The 19,145-nt window shown below is 47.2% G+C and overlaps 1 protein-coding gene across 2 annotated transcripts in view; it reads left to right on the top strand.

The window, feature by feature from the left end:
• Nucleotides 1-521: 521 nt before the first annotated feature.
• Nucleotides 522-19,145, top strand: part of TMEM135 (transmembrane protein 135) — a 357,787-nt gene continuing 339,163 nt past the window's right edge. Inside the window, exon 1 of one of the 2 annotated variants that reach the window (XM_075919397.1) lies at nucleotides 522-777. In XM_075919397.1, the coding sequence (XP_075775512.1) occupies nucleotides 637-777 (141 nt within the window). In that variant the 5' untranslated portion in view covers nucleotides 522-636. The remainder of the gene's footprint in view (nucleotides 778-19,145) is intronic. The other variant, XM_075919396.1, reaches the window with a different exon arrangement.

Genomic DNA, 19,145 nt, shown 5'->3' with positions numbered 1-19,145 from the left:
TCTAGCCTTCCCCCTGGCTATAGGGAGCTCCCCAATGCAGCCCTCTCTAGCCTTCCCCCTGGCTATAGGGAGCTCCCCAGTGCATCCCTCTCTAGCCTTCCCCCTGGCTATAGGGAGCTCCCCAATGCAGCCCTCTCTAGCCTTCCCCCTGGCTATAGGGAGCTCCCCAGTGCAGCCCTCTCTAGCCTTCCCCCTGGCTATAGGGAGCTCCCCAGTGCAGCCCTCTCTAGCCTTCCCCCTGGCTATAGGGAGCTCCCCAGTGCAGCCCTCTCTAGCCTTCCCCCTGGCTATAGGGAGCTCCCCAGTGCAGCCCTCTCTAGCCTGCCACCCTTCCCTGCATGGAACTCCCCATGCAGCCCCTCTGCACCGCACAGCGCACGCACCCGTTACCGTTCCGCACCCCCGCAAAACTCCCCCAAGCCCGCACAGAGCCCGAGCCCGAAGCTGCCCGGCAGGCTCAGCCCTGACACGAGGAACGCTGGTGCTGAGCCGCTGATTGGCTGCAGGACTCACGCGAGCCGCGCGGGGGGCGGGTTTGGCCGCGAGTAACCTCGGCGGCGCGAGCTGCCCGCGCGACCTTTCTCCTGCTTTACTGGTGACGCGGCGCCCCCTCCCCGGTCGCAGGAGAGCGGCAAGATGGCGGCGCTGAGCAAGTCCATCCCCCACAACTGCTACGAGATCGGGCACACCTGGCACCCGCACTGCGGCCGGGCCTTCGTGCACATCACGGGCGGGGCCCTGGCCGAGTCCCTGCGGATCTACGGCACCCTCTATCTGGTGAGCCCGGCGCGGGGCTTGCTGGGACCGTGGGCAAGGACCGAGGGGAGGAATGGACTTAGAGGGAGGCTGGGAAAGGGACATGGGCAGGAGAGGGGGGGGAGGGGAATGGAAGTGGGTAGGAGGATGGGCAGGAGAGGTGGGGGGAGGGGAATGGAAGTGGGTAGGAGGGTGGGCAGGAGAGGTGGGGGAGGGGAATGGAAGTGGGTAGGAGGATGGGCAGGAGAGGTGGGGGGAGGGGAATGGAAGTGGGTAGGAGGATGGGCAGGAGAGGTGGGGGGAGGGGAATGGAAGTGGGTAGGAGGATGGGCAGGAGAGGTGGGGGAGGGGAATGGAAGTGGGTAGGAGGATGGGCAGGAGAGGTGGGGGAGGGGAATGGAAGTGGGTAGGAGGATGGGCAGGAGAGGTGGGGGGAGGGGAATGGAAGTGGGTAGGAGGATGGGCAGGAGAGGTGGGGGGAGGGGAATGGAAGTGGGTAGGAGGGTGGGCAGGAGAGGTGGGGGAGGGGAATGGAAGTGGGTAGGAGGATGGGCAGGAGAGGTGGGGGGAGGGGAATGGAAGTGGGTAGGAGGATGGGCAGGAGAGGTGGGGGGAGGGGAATGGAAGTGGGTAGGAGGATGGGCAGGAGAGGTGGGGGAGGGGAATGGAAGTGGGTAGGAGGATGGGCAGGAGAGGTGGGGGAGGGGAATGGAAGTGGGTAGGAGGATGGGCAGGAGAGGTGGGGGGAGGGGAATGGAAGTGGGTAGGAGGATGGGCAGGAGAGGTGGGGGGAGGGGAATGGAAGTGGGTAGGAGGGTGGGCAGGAGAGGTGGGGGGAGGGGAATGGAAGTGGGTAGGAGGGTGGGCAGGAGAGGTGGGGGGAGGGGAATGGAAGTGGGTAGGAGGATGGGCAGGAGAGGTGGGGGGAGGGGAATGGAAGTGGGTAGGAGGGTGGGCAGGAGAGGTGGGGGGAGGGGAATGGAAGTGGGTAGGAGGATGGGCAGGAGAGGTGGGGGGAGGGGAATGGAAGTGGGTAGGAGGATGGGCAGGAGAGGTGGGGGGAGGGGAATGGAAGTGGGTAGGAGGATGGGCAGGAGAGGTGGGGGAGGGGAATGGAAGTGGGTAGGAGAATGGGCAGGGGACATCATGGGGAGAGATGGGGAGTGGAATGAATGAATGGATGGGTGGGGTAGGCTCAGGGCAGGGGAAATCATATTGAGTAGAGTGCGGGGGAGGGAGCAGAAGGGGACAAAACACCTTGTGTTTGCTGAGCCCTGAGTGGGACAGGGGATGCGGGGAGAGGGTCAATGGGACAATAGGAGGAGGAGGAAGTATCCAGGGTGAGTTCTGCTGGAGGAGAAGGGAGGAAGAAAGCCCTTGGGCAATGAGGGAAATGTGGATGCATAGCAGCCAGAATGACCGCATCAGATAAAGAGGAGCTTCAACAGGGAGCAGGTAGAGAGCAATGATGGCATCCGGGAATACCTGAGTGAGTCCGGGGTGTTGGGGATGCGGTGACTTTGGGGAAATTGGGCAAATTTCTCAGTGACTGAGGTACTTTTACCCCCAAAGATGAAATTATGTGTGTAGGGGTCTTTTAGGTAGGGAGGCTTCTGGGATGAATTCCCATGCAAGATTAAGGTGTATTACTCCTTATTTTGGAATGCCACTCAGGCAACATCCTGCTTCTCTCTCTCCTCACCTTGTACGTTTTTGGAGCATTTGGAATGTCTTCCCTGCTTAACTTGTAAATACCCTTTCCCATTCTTCCTCCAACTTGGGAGATAACAGCAGTTCCTTCCCTAAGTACATTTGTTTCTCAGACAGTTAAATGCTGCCTCTTACCTCAACTTCACTTTCATCCAAAGATTGTTTCTCATTTTAAGTATACATATTTCTACCTTTATATAATTTACAAGCCTCTGTATCCTGGGGAATGTATAGAAGACATATGTATATATTGTTATGGGAGATTTCTCTTCACCTTCCCAGCAGTAGCTTGTGATACCGAATGAAATATTTTCCTAATGCAACTAGGTGACCAGTAAAAGCAAGTAGGCCTGTGGCTCCTTTGAGACAAATAAAAATATATATAGTATCATGTGCTTTTGTGGGCAAAACCCACTTCTTCAGATGCGCTTGAGTCAAGAAGTGAATTTTTTCCAGGAAAGCTCACGATACTATATATACTTTTGTTAGTCTCTAAGGTGCCACAGAACTACTTATTGTTTTTAAAGTTATAGACTAACACAGCTACCCATCTGAGACTTTTTAGGTGACCAGTGTTGTTTTATTTGAGAGGAGAGCGATTGAAATTTACAAGATTTTATGCTGTTTCAAGTGGTAGTTGCCCAAAGTTTGTCTTTTAGTCTGTGAAGGGCAACCTGCAGCCCATGTGCCGCATGCACCCATTAGGGCAATCTTATTGCAGGCTGTGAGACATTTTGTTGACATTGTCTGTCTTCAGGCAGCCAGGCACTGCCTCCTGCAGCTCTAAGTGGCTGTAGTTCTCTGTTCCTGGCCAATGGGAAATGTGGTAGGTGGTGCCTGAAGGAGAAGGGGCTCTGGGGCATGCTGGCTGCTGCTTCTCACAGCTCTCATTGGCTGAGAAAAAGAACTGTGACTCCTGGGAGCTGCAGTGGGGTGGTGCCTGAGGAAGGTCAACATCAGCAAAATTTCTCCAGCTTAACCTGATGGACTGCAAGCAACTTGCAGGTTGCCCACTATTAGTTTTAGACTGTTGATCATTATGTCAATAGCATCTGTGCAGTTCCGGTCAGGCTGACAATATGTAAAGCTTGGATTATCAAAGGAGCCTAAATAGATTTCACAACCGTTTAATGGACCGTATGCACCTACTGCACTTAGGTTCCTTTGAAGACATCAGCTTAAATGTTTTATTAAAACGCTGAACACAGTCCTTCCTCACAAGAGAGGGAAACTTGAAGACCTTAAAGGGAATCCAAAAGGAGTGAGACTCATGGCACATCTGAACCATGAATTTGCAGCACTTGCACTCATTGAATAAAAATTGTAACAGGCTTACTTTTGAGTTAAAATTTGTTTCTCCATACAGAGAAATTCAAACATAAATCTTTGCATAACCTTGTTATTTTTATTATGTTTAACTTTACCTATGTGAGTGATCTCATTAGCTTCAGTGGGGTATAGGAAAACAAAGAGCAGGTGTAAGGCATTTGCAGGATCTGGACCTAAGTTTGAACAACTCAGCAATGAGTAAAAAAAAAATCCAGACTCTGTGGGGAAAAAATGCAGTTCTTTATTTTATATAGTCTAACTTTTAAGTTCCTTCTGTTGTTGTATCTGTTTTCCAGTTTTCATTTCATTTTAATTTTATCAGTGTGTGGTCAAGTGCTGTTTCCAGTACTACTTTTAGGCCTTGTCCTGTACACAGCAAGTAGAAATTTACATGTTTGACCTTGTTCTCTGCCCAAGCATGTAGTTGTCTCTATGTGTCTGGTTCTTTGGTTCCACAAGTTAGTAAGTTAGGCAAGTGGAGAAAACTAAACATTTCATCTTCCAAAAGTTTGTGTGGGAGTAAATTAGAATGTACAGATAAGGAGTGAATGACTGTGCAGAGGCCCATAGTATAGAAATGAACACATTTGGGGACAACTGTGAGCCATAGTGTCTATTATGTAACATCTACAGCTTAAACTTCTGAAATGTTTGCACACCTCTTTGTTAGCTATGAAGACTTGCTGAACCAAATAAATGCGGTCAACATTTGATGAAAATTATTTGTAAGTGAAATATTTTGTTTAGCAGCACTGATATTTTTTACATACCACTGTAATGTGCTTAAATGTACTCTAGGTAAAAATAAGCTTGTGAATCTCGTGTTCCAGCTGTTTTTAGCATTGCTTTAGTGATTTTTGGAAAACCTTTGTCATTGATTTAAAGTAAATTCACAGGATCTTTTAAGGAATATATTTGACAATCATAGAGCTGATTTTAATTATATTAAGTAAAGCTATCAATATTCATATAACTCTGTTATACAGTTTTGTTGCTATTGTTGTTTGTATTACTGTAATGCCTAGGACCTCTACTTGTGGAGCAGGACCCTGTCGCATAAAAAATTGGACAAACACAGAACAAAAAGAGCCTGGATAAATATTATTAAAATTAACTGCCCCTAAACAGTTTGTCAAAATAAATAATACTATTAACTATAGTGTCCTTACTTTGTTGTCTGTTCACTTGGCAATTCTTAGTAGACCTTCCACACAAAAATATTTAGAAGCTAATATAGGCTAGGGAGATAAATAATTATTTGGCGCCTGGTCTGCTGGAGCAGCCTTCTGCCCATGGTGTGGTGCAGCAGGCCTGGGCTGATCTGGATGAATCACTCCTCTCCTGAAAAGTAACCTCCCCCACCCATAGCATTATATGGTGGACTGGGCAAACATATAGTTACCGTTTAACATTTGAAATGTGATTTTACATCTCTGATATAAGCACAAATAGTTTCTGAGATGCTTATCCAATCCATACTGTGACTCTAGGACCCGCCATTGCTCCCTGCATTATTTCCCCAATTTACATCCAGAATTCAAAGCTTTTGCTCTATAATGGAAGGAAGGGCTATTGAGTGTTCAGTAACTCATCATTTTGGGACCTAATTTCTGTAATTATGGTTTTGATTTTGAATCTGAATAATTAGATTCCTCTTGATCCCCTCAGTCTCCATCTTCCCCAACACTTTTTGTTCTCAGTCCTGTGGTTCTGGCCACTCTACAAAAGTATTTGAAAATTGACTGCTTTTATATGGCATGTCTACTCCTCTAGCATATATAAAGAGATCAGTTTACGTTTACAGAGTGTTTTTTCTCAGCCTTGAACACTCATTAAATTTGCATCGCTAAATTTCACCATAGATGGGCGCTCATGCAACTTGTGCATGGCCAAATGCCAACTTATCCCTGGTGTGCCCAACTACTGATTAAATCCCTAGATCTTAGATCAGGTTACACATAACTGCAAGCTAAAGATCTCATGGAACCTTTTTTGAAGAATAGTGAATAATGCTGGTATATGGAGTAACTTACTAAATCAAAATATACAAAATTGTGATCATCTGAGTGCAAAATAGTAGCTCTGTTTGCTTACAACTTAAGTGCACTACATGTATTTAACTACTACTTTGTAAACTTTCTAGATCACTTGAACATGAAAGTTGATGTGTAAAACTACATAGTCTCCTTTTTTACCACATAGCTTTTATTAAATTCTTAACCTGCCAAGCCTAGTGGAACTATGGAAATTCCTCTCCTTTCCCCCCAGATATAGTCTTTCATGTTTTTAAGGTATTGCTGATGGTCAGAAGTGTGCCTGTTGTGTACAGCATTCTTGTTTAAATGTAATGTAGTGGAAAAGGCAACAGTAGATGGTTTACAGATGGTAATGTCTTTTGACTCCCAGTACTCTATAGTACTTTTGTCAATAGAGTCATTCCTAAGAATGCAAACAGACTGAGGAGGAGAGAAAGTCTTTTTTTTTTTTTTTTTTTTGATCTCTTCATTTCAGAAATTTAAAACTGGAAGGGAGGACCTTTGGTAGCTGAAGTGTCAGGTCTGAAACATGCAGGCCTCTGGCGTAGGGATATAAAATCCCGATTACTCAGTTAACCGGTTAAACACTGGGTTAACCCAACATTTAACCAGACTAAGCAGGATCCCGGACAGGTGGCTACCTGGTGGCCCCAAATGGGGACCCAGTAGGGCTGGAGCAGCCCTCCGCCTGCACTAGTTACCCGTTCACATCCCTACTCTGGAGCTGTAGGTTCAAATTATAGGAAGGTCATCTTTAACCATTTTTACAGTGGATGAAATGAACTTTTTTCCACTTACTATATGTGGGTATCCTCTGGAATGAGAGACCAATTTCATGGCTGTGAAAAATAGTCATGGATTCTGAAATCAGCTGTCCTCTGTGAAATCTGATCTCCCCTGCCTCTCAGAGCCTGGGACTCCTATTTGCTAGTCCGTCCTAGATTTGTAAGCAACTAGTCAACTATCTGATAAGCATAAGCTTATAGAATGGCTGCGTAGTGATTCAGCTAGTTGCTCCCTGCCACTGCTTCTGTCCGAGAGAGGTAGCAGGAGCCAGTGCTGGGGCCAGCCAGCTTAAAAGTCAGTTCCGCCCAGCACTGTCTTTATGCGGGGGGGGAGGGGGATGGGAAGGGAGTCATCAGGAAAATGGTTCCCACTGTGGCCATTTAAACCTTTGAAATGTACAAGAGCCCTGCGGGAACATTGCTTGAGTCCCTGCTGGTTCTGTGCTCCCTGCGGCGCCCCCCCCCCCCCCCGTTGCTGCCTCTTTGAGAGGCAGCAAGGGGGTGGCGGGAAACGAGCAGGTGAACAGAAGCTGCTCCAGCACCAGCTCCTGTTTGCAGCGGACAGGGTTGTCTGCCGCAAACAGGGACTATTGTACTCAGCGTGAGTCAGGATCTAAAATGCAGAGACATAGCATTGGTGGCTCCCAGAGTCAGCAGGAGCTGGGAGTGCTCAGTCCCAGCTTGAGCCGGCTCCTGGAGCTACCCCCGCTGAGGCTCTGCAGAGTGGTCCTATTGACTAATCGTATAGTTGATACAAATTGTATCGACTATACGATTAGTCTGATAATCACACTTTAGCATCCGTAGTCTGGCCATACTGGGGAGGGACCAGAGTTTGGGAGCAGCCCTGTGGGGCAGCCCAAGTTTGGGGTTCCCCCTCACTGCTTGAACTGTGGTTTGGGGCTTCTGCACCCCCCACTCCAGTTAGGACATGGGGCAGCCCAGGCTCAGGACTTCCATGTTCCCCTCCCACCTCCATTCTGGTAGGGTCTTGGGGCAACTGGGGCTCTGCAGTTCCGCTCCCACCACTACAGCCAGATCTTCTGGTTTCTGTGCACCTGTCCCCCTGCTCTACTTAGGGGCTTGTGGTTGCCACTCATGCCACCCCTTGCACGTTCCCCTTTCCAGCCAGGGCTCTGGGTTTCCATGTGCTTCCTTGCCCCCCCCCCCCCGCCCCTTCAGCTGGAGCTTCCACATGCTCTTCCCCTCCAGCCGGAGCTTGGGACTTCTATGCATCATTGCACTCTCCAGTTCCCCAGCTGGGGGTTGGGTAGCATAGGTTTGGGACTTCTGTCCCCCAGCTGCTCCAGTCAAGGCAGTCCATGCTTGAGAGCTTACCACTCACTGCTTTAGGTGGGGCTCAGGCAGTCGCTACCCACCTCCACCTCCTGGAATCTATTCTAACTGCAGAACTCTGGGAGGGTACTGCCTTTGGAGATGTGAGGATGGAAGTATTGGGACCTCCCCTGAGCAACTTTGCAGTTCCCTACCTACATGATCCCATTTTGGGAAGGGATGTAATAGTCTAGTTGATTAACCGATAAGCAAAAGCTTATTCGTTAAAGCTATAGACTACATGCACTCCTCCCACCCCCCATTCTCCCAGCAGTAATTTTTTAGCTGCTCAATCCTGGCTTGTACCGGATCTGGGAAAAATTAACTTGCAAAAGTATACCCAGTGGTACATTTTTGTAGGATGTTGTAGCATGTGCTGTGAATGGGAGATTATGATTTTGTTTCTACCTGTATATTTTTATGCAGCCTAGTTAATGCCCAGTAAGGTTTACTAGAGACTTTTTACATTTACTTGCTTTTGTTGAAGTACATTTCTAAAACCTATGATTCATTCAAAATTTTCAATATAACATAATAACTATTCCAGTTTAGACCCTGAGATGGGGAAGTTGCATCCATTGAAAGTCAGTGAGGTTCTCAAAGGAATTACTGTGCCTCTTGATTCTTGCCAGTTGTTTCATAAGTCTCTTGTTCTTCTTTGGTCAAATACACAGGGCTTGACGAATCAGTGAATCTACTTGCCCGGGGTGAGTAGATTTCAGCTGATTGCCCCATTTACCGGCAGTGCGCGCATGCACAATGCAGGGTTGGCGAGTAGATTTCGCCGCAGTGTGTCAAGCCTTTCAAATACATAATATCATACGGTGTTCTTCCCATGATTTGAGACCAGTAGAATATAGATCATGGATTGCTGAAAAGGCTTCTGACATTATCAAGCCATCGTGATCTCTGAATTACTTATTGTAAGGGAAAATAGTCTGCACATGTTGAGGCTATAAGAATTGTTGATACAGATTCCTGCACAACATGAGGCCTTCAGTGAAGTCAGCGTTAAGGCTTGCGTGAGTGGTACTGACATACTTACATGCATCAGTAACATCAAAACATTCAAGTCAATCTGGCCTACTTCACATAACTTTTTCAGTTTTTGCAAAGTTTTGTGAAGATACTTGAAAGAAGAGGGATGGAAGGAACAGTTCCAGTTGAAGGATCAAATGAAGTACAGAAAATGTCTGAAGTTCTTTACCTCTTCATCTATTATGGTCTAATTTGTCATGGGTTGAATTTTTATTTTTAGTACCATGTCCCCCGCTCTATCCCCGGCACATGAGGCAGCCGCCCATCACATGGTCCCATTGTAGGAGCAGCAGGGCAGCCACCAGGTGGCCCTGGCCCCAGCTTCAGCCCTTCCCCAGGGCTGGAGCTGCAGCCAAGGCCATGTGGTGGCTGCCTGGCTGCTCCTGGGGCAGGCCACATGGCAGGTGGCTACCGGGGCTAGAGCCAGGCTGCAGTGTGGTTGCTCCTGGGGCCAGAGGCCTCCTGCATCCTTGTTTCTCCTCTCCCCCCTTCACTACCCTTGGGCTCTCCCCCCTTCACTACCCTTGGGCTCTGAGCCCCCTGCTGCCTTCATCCCCCTGCTAGTTCCTCCTCTCAGACTCTGCACATGTCGCTGCCTCATCCCCAGCACCCCACTTCCTGCAAACCTTGGGTACTGACAGCAACTTCCCTCTAACCCAGGTGTGAACTCTCAGCCAACCCCACAGGGAGCAACTTGGGACAGTTCCTGCCCTGCACACAGACCTCGCCGGGAGCAGTGCTCCCTTGGGGGAGCAGGTCTCACCTTCTCTCCACAAGGTGTGGGAGGCGATGCCTGGGAGCAGGGCTTGGGGTCTCATAGAATCATAGAGCTGGAAGAGACCTCAAGAGGTCATCAAGTCCAGCCCGCTGCCCAAGGCAGGACCAGTCCCAATTAAATCAACCCAGCCAGGGCTTTGTCAAGCCGAGACGTAAAAACCTCTAGTGATGGAGATTCCACCACCTCCCTAGGTAACCCATTCCAGTACTTCACCATCCTCCTAGTGAAATAGTTTTTCCTAATATCCAACCTAGACCTCCCCCACTGTAACTTGAGGCCATTGCTCCTTGTTCTGCTATCCATCACTACTGTGAACAGCCTTTCTTCATCCTCTTTGGAACTTCCCTTCAGGAAGTTGAAGGCTGCTATCCAATCCTCCCTCATTCTTCTCTTCTACAGACTAAACAAACCCAGATCCCTAAATCTCTCCTCATAGGTCATGTATTCCAGCGTCCACATCTTTTCTATAGTGGGGGGGCCCAGAACTGGACACGCTACTCCAGATGTGGCCTCACCAGAGCTGAATAAAGGGGAATAATCACTTCTTTAGATTTGCTGGCAATTTTCCTCATAATGCAACCTAATATGCCATTAGCCTTCTTGGCTACAAGGGCACACTGTTGATTCATATCCAGCTTCTCATCCACTGTAATCCCCAGGCCCTTTTCTGCAGAACTGCTACTTAGCCATTCGGTACCCAGCCTGCAGCAGTGCTTGGGATTCTTCCGTCCCAAGTGCAGGACTCTACACTTGTCCTTATTGAACCTCATCAGATTTCTTTTGGCCCAATTCTCTAATCTGTTCAGGTCACTCTGGACCCTATCCTTGCCCTCCAGCATATCTACCTCTCCCCCTAGCTTAGTGTCATCTGCAAATTTTCTGAGGGTGCAATCCATCCACTCATCCAGGTCATTAATAAAGATGTTGAACAAAACTGGTCCTAGAACCGAACCTTGGGGCACTCCGCTAGAAACCGACGGCCAACCTGACATTGAGCTGTTGATCACTACCCGTTGGGCCTGACAGTCTAGCCAGCTTTCTGTCCATCTTACAGTTCATTTATCCAATCCATACTCCCTTAACTTGCTGGCAAGATGGACCTTTGGTCTGACCCAGGCTGTGTCTAGACTACACCTCTCTATCGACAGAGAGATGTAGATTAGGCATGTCGAAATTGCTAATGAAGCAGGGATTTAAATAGCCCGCGTTTCATTAGCATAAACATGGCCTCCGCTTTTTTCCGAAATGGAGCTTTCTCGAAAAAAGAAAGGCAGTCTAGACGCAGAGCTATCAAAAATAAACCCTTTTTCAACAGATCCTGTAAACCTCATTTTTTGAGGAATACAGGATCTGTTGAAAAAGGGTTTATTTTTGACAAATCCTTGTCTAGACTGCAGTTTTTTTGAAAAAAGTTCCGTTTCGGAAAAAAGTGTCCCTAAGCTCTCTTTGCACCCAATCTTCATCCCAGATGCTGCACCTCTTTTGTTAATATCCTGGAAGACTGGTGTCTTGACCACTTACCAAATTCTTGGAGTGGCCACCAATAAAAAATTATTGCTCAACGCTGCTTTAGACTCCTGTGTTTACCCTGATCTTTTCACATCTACTGTCCTGTGGTGTACAGGAGCTCCATCTTTCTGAAAAGCATGTAGAGGTGCTTGCACACACCATTTTTTTCCCAGTGTTCAGCTGTAATGTTTAGGAAGAAATTATGGTCCCTCTCTCCTCCACACGGCAGAAATGGTGGAGGAAACGCAGCAAGATCAGTATTTCTTCTGTATCTATGTTGGACTCAAGAAGATCAAGAATGAAGATCTTGTAGCTGGGGGTAGAATGGAGATGGGGAAAACAAGAGGCTGAGTGGGGTGGCTTAGTTACTAAGGCAGTGGGTTGGTACTTGGCAGACTTGTATTTGGTTCCCAACTCAGACTTGGCACATCATCCTCGACAATTTTCTTGAGCTACTCTGTGCCTCTGTTCCTCATTTGTAAAATGGAGAAAGTACTTCCCTGTCTCACAGAATGGTTGGGAAGATCAAAGGGCTTTCAGGAACCTGAGAGTGTTGATGTGAATCAGATGTGAGGATGGAAGGCGGATATGGTTGTCAGGTTCACCTTAATTAAAGAGAAGGTGAGGCCCTAGTGCTTTAAGTGAAACAGGTAATCCAGAATGGACTGTAGGAAAAAAATTGTGAGCTGCTAATATATTAAAGTGATGAGGGACCATATATATATAAACAAACTTAGGAGAGGCTGAAGAGTCAGTATAAGTATAGAGTCTTGCATTTTGGAGGGAGAAGAGTGTTCAGTGTTGTCTGGGCAGTATTGAGAAGAGCCCGTTAGAGCTGAGATTTTTCACTGTTCCATGGTTTAACATACTAGTGGGTAGAGAAGGGGCTGATTGACATTTTTTGATGTTGTTATTTAAATCTTAAATCCTTTTCAGTGCACAAAGCTCCACAGAGCAGGAAAATTTAAATTGTGAGGACAGCAGAATCCTAGGTGTTTCCCTCTTTCTCCTGAGATCTGAGTTTTCTTCATTAGTTTCCAAGAAAGCATTTATAACAATTTGACAGAGTTCCAAAATATCTAGGCTATTTTTTTCTCTGTGCATAAACACTGGTTCTTAGTATTGGGCAGAAGAGGGTTTTGCCAAGAGTGATTAAATAAATCCTTAATATGTAACTGTAAACATGTCTGATCTGGATATCCATCCCCCACAGGGAACAGATCTATTATTTTAAAAGGTGTTATTTCTTATTTGGTCATTTTTTTGGGTAAATGTACTTTAATTGCAGCATTGCAAATAAATGGATATTGAAATTATATATTGAACTGTTTGTTTGCCAAAGTGAATAGTTAACATTGTTTTCTGATCTAGCAGATCTACATTGAAGAAGCTGGAAATTTATCTCTGCATCTTTGTAGACTAAACCTAAGCATTTCTTTTCTAAAGGGCTTGGCTGTGAAATACTGTCTTAGTATGAGAGAATCTTCTTTTACATCCAGGTTCTGAAAATTCTGTTCTGTGTAGTAGAGACATAATAACATAGTCAGTTATCGAAAGCTTATCAGTTAATGTTATAGACTACACACTGGGACACTTGGTCTCTGGCCTGCTATGGCTCTGCATTTAAAGTGTGGTATGAGCTGGGTGGGAAGGTCTGAGCTTCCGGACCTCATGCGAGCTGAAACTGAGCTGGGCTGCCTGCCCACCTGGCTCTTAATACACTTTAAATGCAGAGCCACAGCAGGGGTAGGTTCTGGAGCTGTCGCAAGCCAGGACTGAGCTGGGCTACTGGCCAGCCTGCTAAAAAAAATTTACTGGCCAGGTGGTGGAGGGGAAGGAAATGTGTGTAGTCTATAGCTTTAACCTATAAGCTTTTGTTTATTGGTTAATCAACTACACTATTACATCCCTAGCCTGCAGGGGTTGGACTTGGGCTCTGGCCCACTGGGGCTCCATGGAGATGGAGCACCCCAGCTGCTTTAGCCTCGCTTCTCCCCTCCCCACCCCTGCAACTGGAGCTGTCTGGCTTCCCCGCTTCTGCTGCTTCTGCTCCGTTCTGTGGGGGATTCATAGGGGATCACTGGGGATGAGGCTTTCCAGCTGCCCCGCCTTTGCCACATTCCACCAGGATTCCCAGGAACAGGGCTTACCAGCTGCCCTACTTTTGCTGCTGGCTTTCCCACTCGGCCAGGGCTCCGCGGGGACTGAACTCACTGTGCTGCTTCTGCCTTGCTGGCCGGGGCTCCCAGAGGACGAGGTTCCCAGTTGGTCTACACTTCTGTGCTCCAGGGCTCTCTGATCCTGCAGTGTCTGCCGGACCATGGATGTTGCTGGACCAGAGAGTCCCAGATTTTGGAGGTTCAACCTGTATTATGATTCCTACAAAGAACCTGTTAAAGGCCTTACTACAGTATGAGGTAGGAGGCATCTGATTAAAGTCCAAGTGCCCTGCAAGGATGATGGAAAGGAGATTTTGCTTACCCTTCTTTTCCCAGATCTTCTGAGCTCCTGACTGTTAATGTTGAAACATTGGGGATTTTGCTTCTCTCCCACTAATCTCTGATTTTTGGTTTTCTCTCCCCTTGAATAAGCTCCAGTGCTACCTCTGCTCATAAAGTGACCATGTTTTTAATTGCAGAAAAATAATTGCTCAGTCCAGTAAATTTTACTCTCTCGGTGTTTAGAAGGACAGAACCAGTAGTGTTGGAATGTTGTTTGTGCATATTAAGGAAGACAGCACTATCTTGATTCACATTTTAAAAAAATTCTTCATAAATATAAATACTAAAAGCTTTACAAATTTATCTTATCTTTGGAAGAAATTAGTTAGATCTCCTATTCCCACCATCTTGCTTGATATAGGAGACTTCCAACTTCCCAGTGAGGAAATGGACCAGTGACTTCAGAGACTGTATTTGTGGCTATGAGCCATCACATATCTGTGCCTCAGTTTCCGCATATGTAAAGTGGGGTTAATACTTGTTGTTATTTTACTTAGCAATAATCTGTAAAGAGGGAAAATACAATAATTTTTAGTTCAGAATTTTCTACTCATGATTTGCATAGAGCAGGGGTGGGCAATAAGTGGGCTGGAAGCAGTTCCAGAAACTTTATTTACCTGCACCTCTGTAGGTACAGCTATTGTAGCTCCTGTTGACTGCAGTTTGCCATTTCCAGCCAGTGGGAACTGAGGAAGTGCCACAGGCTGAGCCACTGGTTCCCGCAGGTCCCATTGGCTGGGAATGGTGAACTGTGGTCAACAGGAGCTGAGAGTGATTGTACTTGCCGACATGCAGGTGAATTAAACATCTGGCGGCTCACCAAGGGCTAACCTTGGTGAACCGCATCCAGCCCATAGGACTCTTATTGCTCACTCCTGGCTTAGAGGTTGGTTTGCTAAACAACCCCCTTGCTTGTGCTTTCAGCCTTTAATGCTGTATGTCTTGAAGGGTACAAAGTCCATCCACATGAAAGATTGATTCTGTTACTTCCTGATGTCCTTTGGACAACATAGTTCCTGCAATAACTGTGTGTCAGGACCAGCCCATATGTGTAACTGCCTCCCCTTGAAAAGGGCTTTTCCCAGTGGGACTCTGGCACCCTCCTTTTCTTCTGGCAGGATTGACTAAAGCAGTGGTTCCAAACTTTTCGGCAATACGCCCCCTTTTTGATTTTTGAGAAACCCCCATGCCCCCCTTCCCAAAAAAATAGCAGCAAAACTTGGGCTGGGATTGACGTGTGTGTGTGTGTATGTGGGGGGGGAAGGGGGAACCCATGGACTAAAGTGTTCGTATGTGGTTAATAGGTCAGTTCATAACTGTGGTTCTTCTTCGAGTGGTCCCCAGGGGTTCTCCACTCGTAGTATCAGGCTTGTCCTGATGCTGCAGATCGGAGATTTGCACAGCCATGCTCTGCCGGACCGTGCATGCGCGAGCAGTGGCTCGCACTGTTCATGCCTTTCATTTGTTGTGCGCGGTCCGGCTCCGCTCAGTTCCTTCCAACCACCCTCGTTCGTGGACAGAGCTCCATCTCTTCCTCAGTGTTTCTCCTCATGTATATTCTGTAAATAGTTGATGATATCGCAAGTTACTGTTTATTCTTAGTTGTGTTCTTGTTCATAGTTCTTGTGTTTAAAAAAAAAAAAGGCGACAGGAAATAGTAATGTAGATATGGAGATAGTTTAATGGATGAACTAGTACCCATTCATTTTCGCAAATTACTTCAATGAGAAACAGAGACAAAAGACCCAGGAACACCTCTGACAAAATGCCTGGTTCCCCAGGCTTTAAGAAGTGTACGCTCTGTCGCAAAGCCATGCCAATGTCAGATGGGCATGAGGCATGTATCCAGTGCTTAGGGGAAGCACACATACCACAAAGATGTCAGCACTGTTGCAATCTGACCACCAGAGCCCGTAAAGACCGTGAAATGCTGTTAAAAATGCTTACGCTCGATAAGGCATTGCAGCCTGTGGATTTGCCTGCTCCTTCTGGGCACAAACACAGTACAACTTCCACAGAGACGTCTGCTCCAAAAAAATCCAAGGTGTCCCTAACTTGACCCCTCCCAGTGGCTCTTAACCCCCGATGAGGTTCGAAAGATGGACTGAGCACGTCAGGGACAACTGCCATGGGGTCTCGACAAACGTTGGGATCTAACGGAGAAAAACTGCCACCTGCGGCACTGAGAACGCGATCAGCACTGGTGCCGTTGGTGCTGCCGAAACCGACAAAGGAGGCAGCCGCATCAGCGGCACCGGGCACATTGACACCGGCAGCGGAAACAGTCTTGCTGCTTACAGCACCGGCGGCAGCAGCATCTAAGGTGCAGAGCACAACCTCGCTGGAGCAAGTGCACTTGGCATCGCACTCCCCGGCACCGCTACAGGCAAATATCACCCGGCACCGGAGGAAGCCCTTGCACAGACGACCGTTGTCATGATCATGGGGGTTGGCCAGTAGCCTGGGGACTCGGGGGTTAAAATGCCTGACCCAGGTAGAGTTGTCCAGTGGGAATATGGGTAGGAATTTCAAACTAGGACAGGGGAATTTTTGGTTTTTCCCTCCTTTGTCTCTGGGGTAATTTTCTCTCCAGCTACTGAGGGAGTCAGACAGAATGTCTCCCCTCCAAGAAAAGACTCTTCTGTAAGTAGGGTAAAGTTTAGATAAATCCGTTAGGTTTTATTGTTTTATTGTTTAGGAAATGGGATCTGATGTCTGTGCATTTAGAAATGGGTTTTGCTCTCCTTTTAACTAAGCTCCTGGTCCATTGTGGGTTTCCCCTCCATGAGTATGTTACTTTTACATCTAGTCATTATGCTTGCAACAGGAATATTGTGGTGATAATAAAAGTTCTTTCTCTTTTCTTTTTATTAACCTGGTATTGGTTAATTTGTGTGTCCTGGTTTGTACTTTAGGGGTCAGATTTCCCAAGTGATCTCTCCCCTGATTTTCTTTATTATTACTTGGGTGGTGACAGTGGAGTTTTTATCCCCAAAATCTAGGTTTTTAAGATTTTGGGGGGAAGTTTTTACCAAAGTCTGGAAAGATAAGGTTTTGGGGTACTTTTGCGGGCCCCCACTTCTGCATTTATTGTGCCAGGGTGGGGAAGGAGCCATGACAACCGCGCAATCAGAGCTCTTTTCTCCTTCCCCAATTTTCTCCCTGGGGCCATCCTCCTCCCACAGCTACACCCCTGGCACTACAATTGGGCACTTCGACGCAGCTCAGCGTCCCCTGGTCGTAACTCCTACTATAGGGAAGCAAGATACAGTGAGAGGAGAATGTCTATATCTCAGTCCCCATCTCCACGGCATTCACTACATCACTCACGATTGCCTGTCCAGTCACCAAGGCGTCACTACTATATAAGACATAGCAGTGTCTTATCTTCTCGACACTCATCCCCAACACATTCAGAACGATATTATGGTCATTACCATAGGACGTATTATGACCCTCCTCGTCATGATCGTACATCCCGATACTACAGAAGATGCACATGTTGCTGTACGTCTCCCTTACCTCTGGAGCCACAACACGAACATTCACCGCCTCCTCCTCCAAAAAGCCCCAATGATACAGCTGGAACAATTGGAGCCTGAAGAGGGGTAATTGTCCGATCCAGAGGACCCTCAGCAGGGCACATCGCCAACAGACCACTCATCATCCTCACCAGATGAGGCGGTGATTCCGGGTGACATCTGTCCGCCAGATGACCTGAAACAATTCCAGGTTCTCTTCAAACGAGTCGCAGATAGCCAGGAGGTATAGTTAGGAGACATTCAAACTAAACAACACTGTTTCTTGAAGAACCTACGCCCAAGGCACTGGGGCAGAATTGCGTTTCCCATTGATGAGGCAATCATGGAGGTCGCGGAGGAAATATGGCGCAAACTAGCATCCGCTCCCCCAACGAGAGGATAAAAAGTATTTTGTCCCTTCAAGGGCTTGGATTTTTTGTTTGATCACTCCCAGCCTAATTCGTTGGTGGTCAATGCGGTACAGCATAGATCAAAAGTACCACAATACAGAAATACCCTCCCAGAAAAAGATAATAAGTTAGATATCTTTGGAAGGAAATTTTACTCTTCGGCCACATTACTACTACATATTGCGAACTATTCCTCTCTCCTCTCCAGCCACAACTTCAACAATTATTCAAACTTGGCGGACCTTCTGCAGCATCTCCCGGACTCAAAAAAACCACTGCTCAAATCCATAGTAGAAAAGGGATACACTTTATGTAGAGCCACATTACAGATCGTCCTGGATGTGGCGGACACTACTGCACGAGCCACCGCTACAGAGGTGGCAATGAGAAGATCCTCATGGCTATCATCATCATCAATCCCAAAAGAACTCCAGAATAAAGTTGAGGACTTACCGTTCGACAAGCATAAATTTTTCACTAGCAAAACGGACGAAGTCCTGCACTCAGGGAAGGATTCCCGAACTACACTTTGCACACTAGGGATGTATACACCCCATCCCCCCACAGATGAAAGTGCTAATATACTTACCAACAAAGATATGATTTCTCCTTCCACAGGCAACAACCTTGCACTCTGGAACATCAACGATTCTGGCAGCATCCTCAGCGGAAGCGACAGCAGCCTTCCCATCCTCTAAGTAGCCTTCTACAAAACAGCAAATTTGACTGCTTAGTCAAGGATGCGAACAAAGCTCATCTCTCACCCCTTTTTCACCATTGTCTAAGGCCGTATTACCACCATTGGGCCAGTCACTTCGGAGAAATGGATGTTAGAAATCGTAGCTTCCTGTCTCACCATCTCCGTATTTCAATTCCCCCAACTACCCCACCCACCCCGTCCCTTTTCAGGGACCCATCTCACGAGGATCTGTTGAAACAAGAGGTCCATTGCTTGCTTGCCATTGGAGCAATAGAGAGAGTGTCCAAGGAATTCCAAGGAAAACGGTTTTAGTCTCGATATTTCCTCACCCCAAAGAAGAATGGAGGGTGGAGACCCATCTTGGACCTACGAAAACTTAACTGATACCTCTGAAAACGCTTCAAAATGGTCACCTTAACTATGATTATACCAGCGCTGAACGAGGGAGATTGGTTCGCAGTCCATGACTTATAGGATGCTTACTTCTACATTGCAAAACATGTGACGCACAGATGATTTCTTCGGTTCATAGTAGGAGACAAACATTTCCAGTACAAAGTACTTCCATTTGGGTTAGCTTGTGTTCCCAGAGTATTCTCCAAGACCTTAGCAGAAGTAGCAGCCCACTGGCGCAAGACAGGGGTAATGATTTTTCTCTACCTGCACGATTGCCTCCTAAGGAGTCGTACTTATGCGGAGACACGCAAGTTGGTGAGAATAACAACTTGAATATTCAA

This window comes from Pelodiscus sinensis, chromosome 1 (assembly GCF_049634645.1).
Source record: "Pelodiscus sinensis isolate JC-2024 chromosome 1, ASM4963464v1, whole genome shotgun sequence".
Classification (NCBI taxonomy): Eukaryota; Metazoa; Chordata; order Testudines; family Trionychidae; genus Pelodiscus; species Pelodiscus sinensis.
This window is presented reverse-complemented; position numbering and strand designations above follow the sequence as displayed.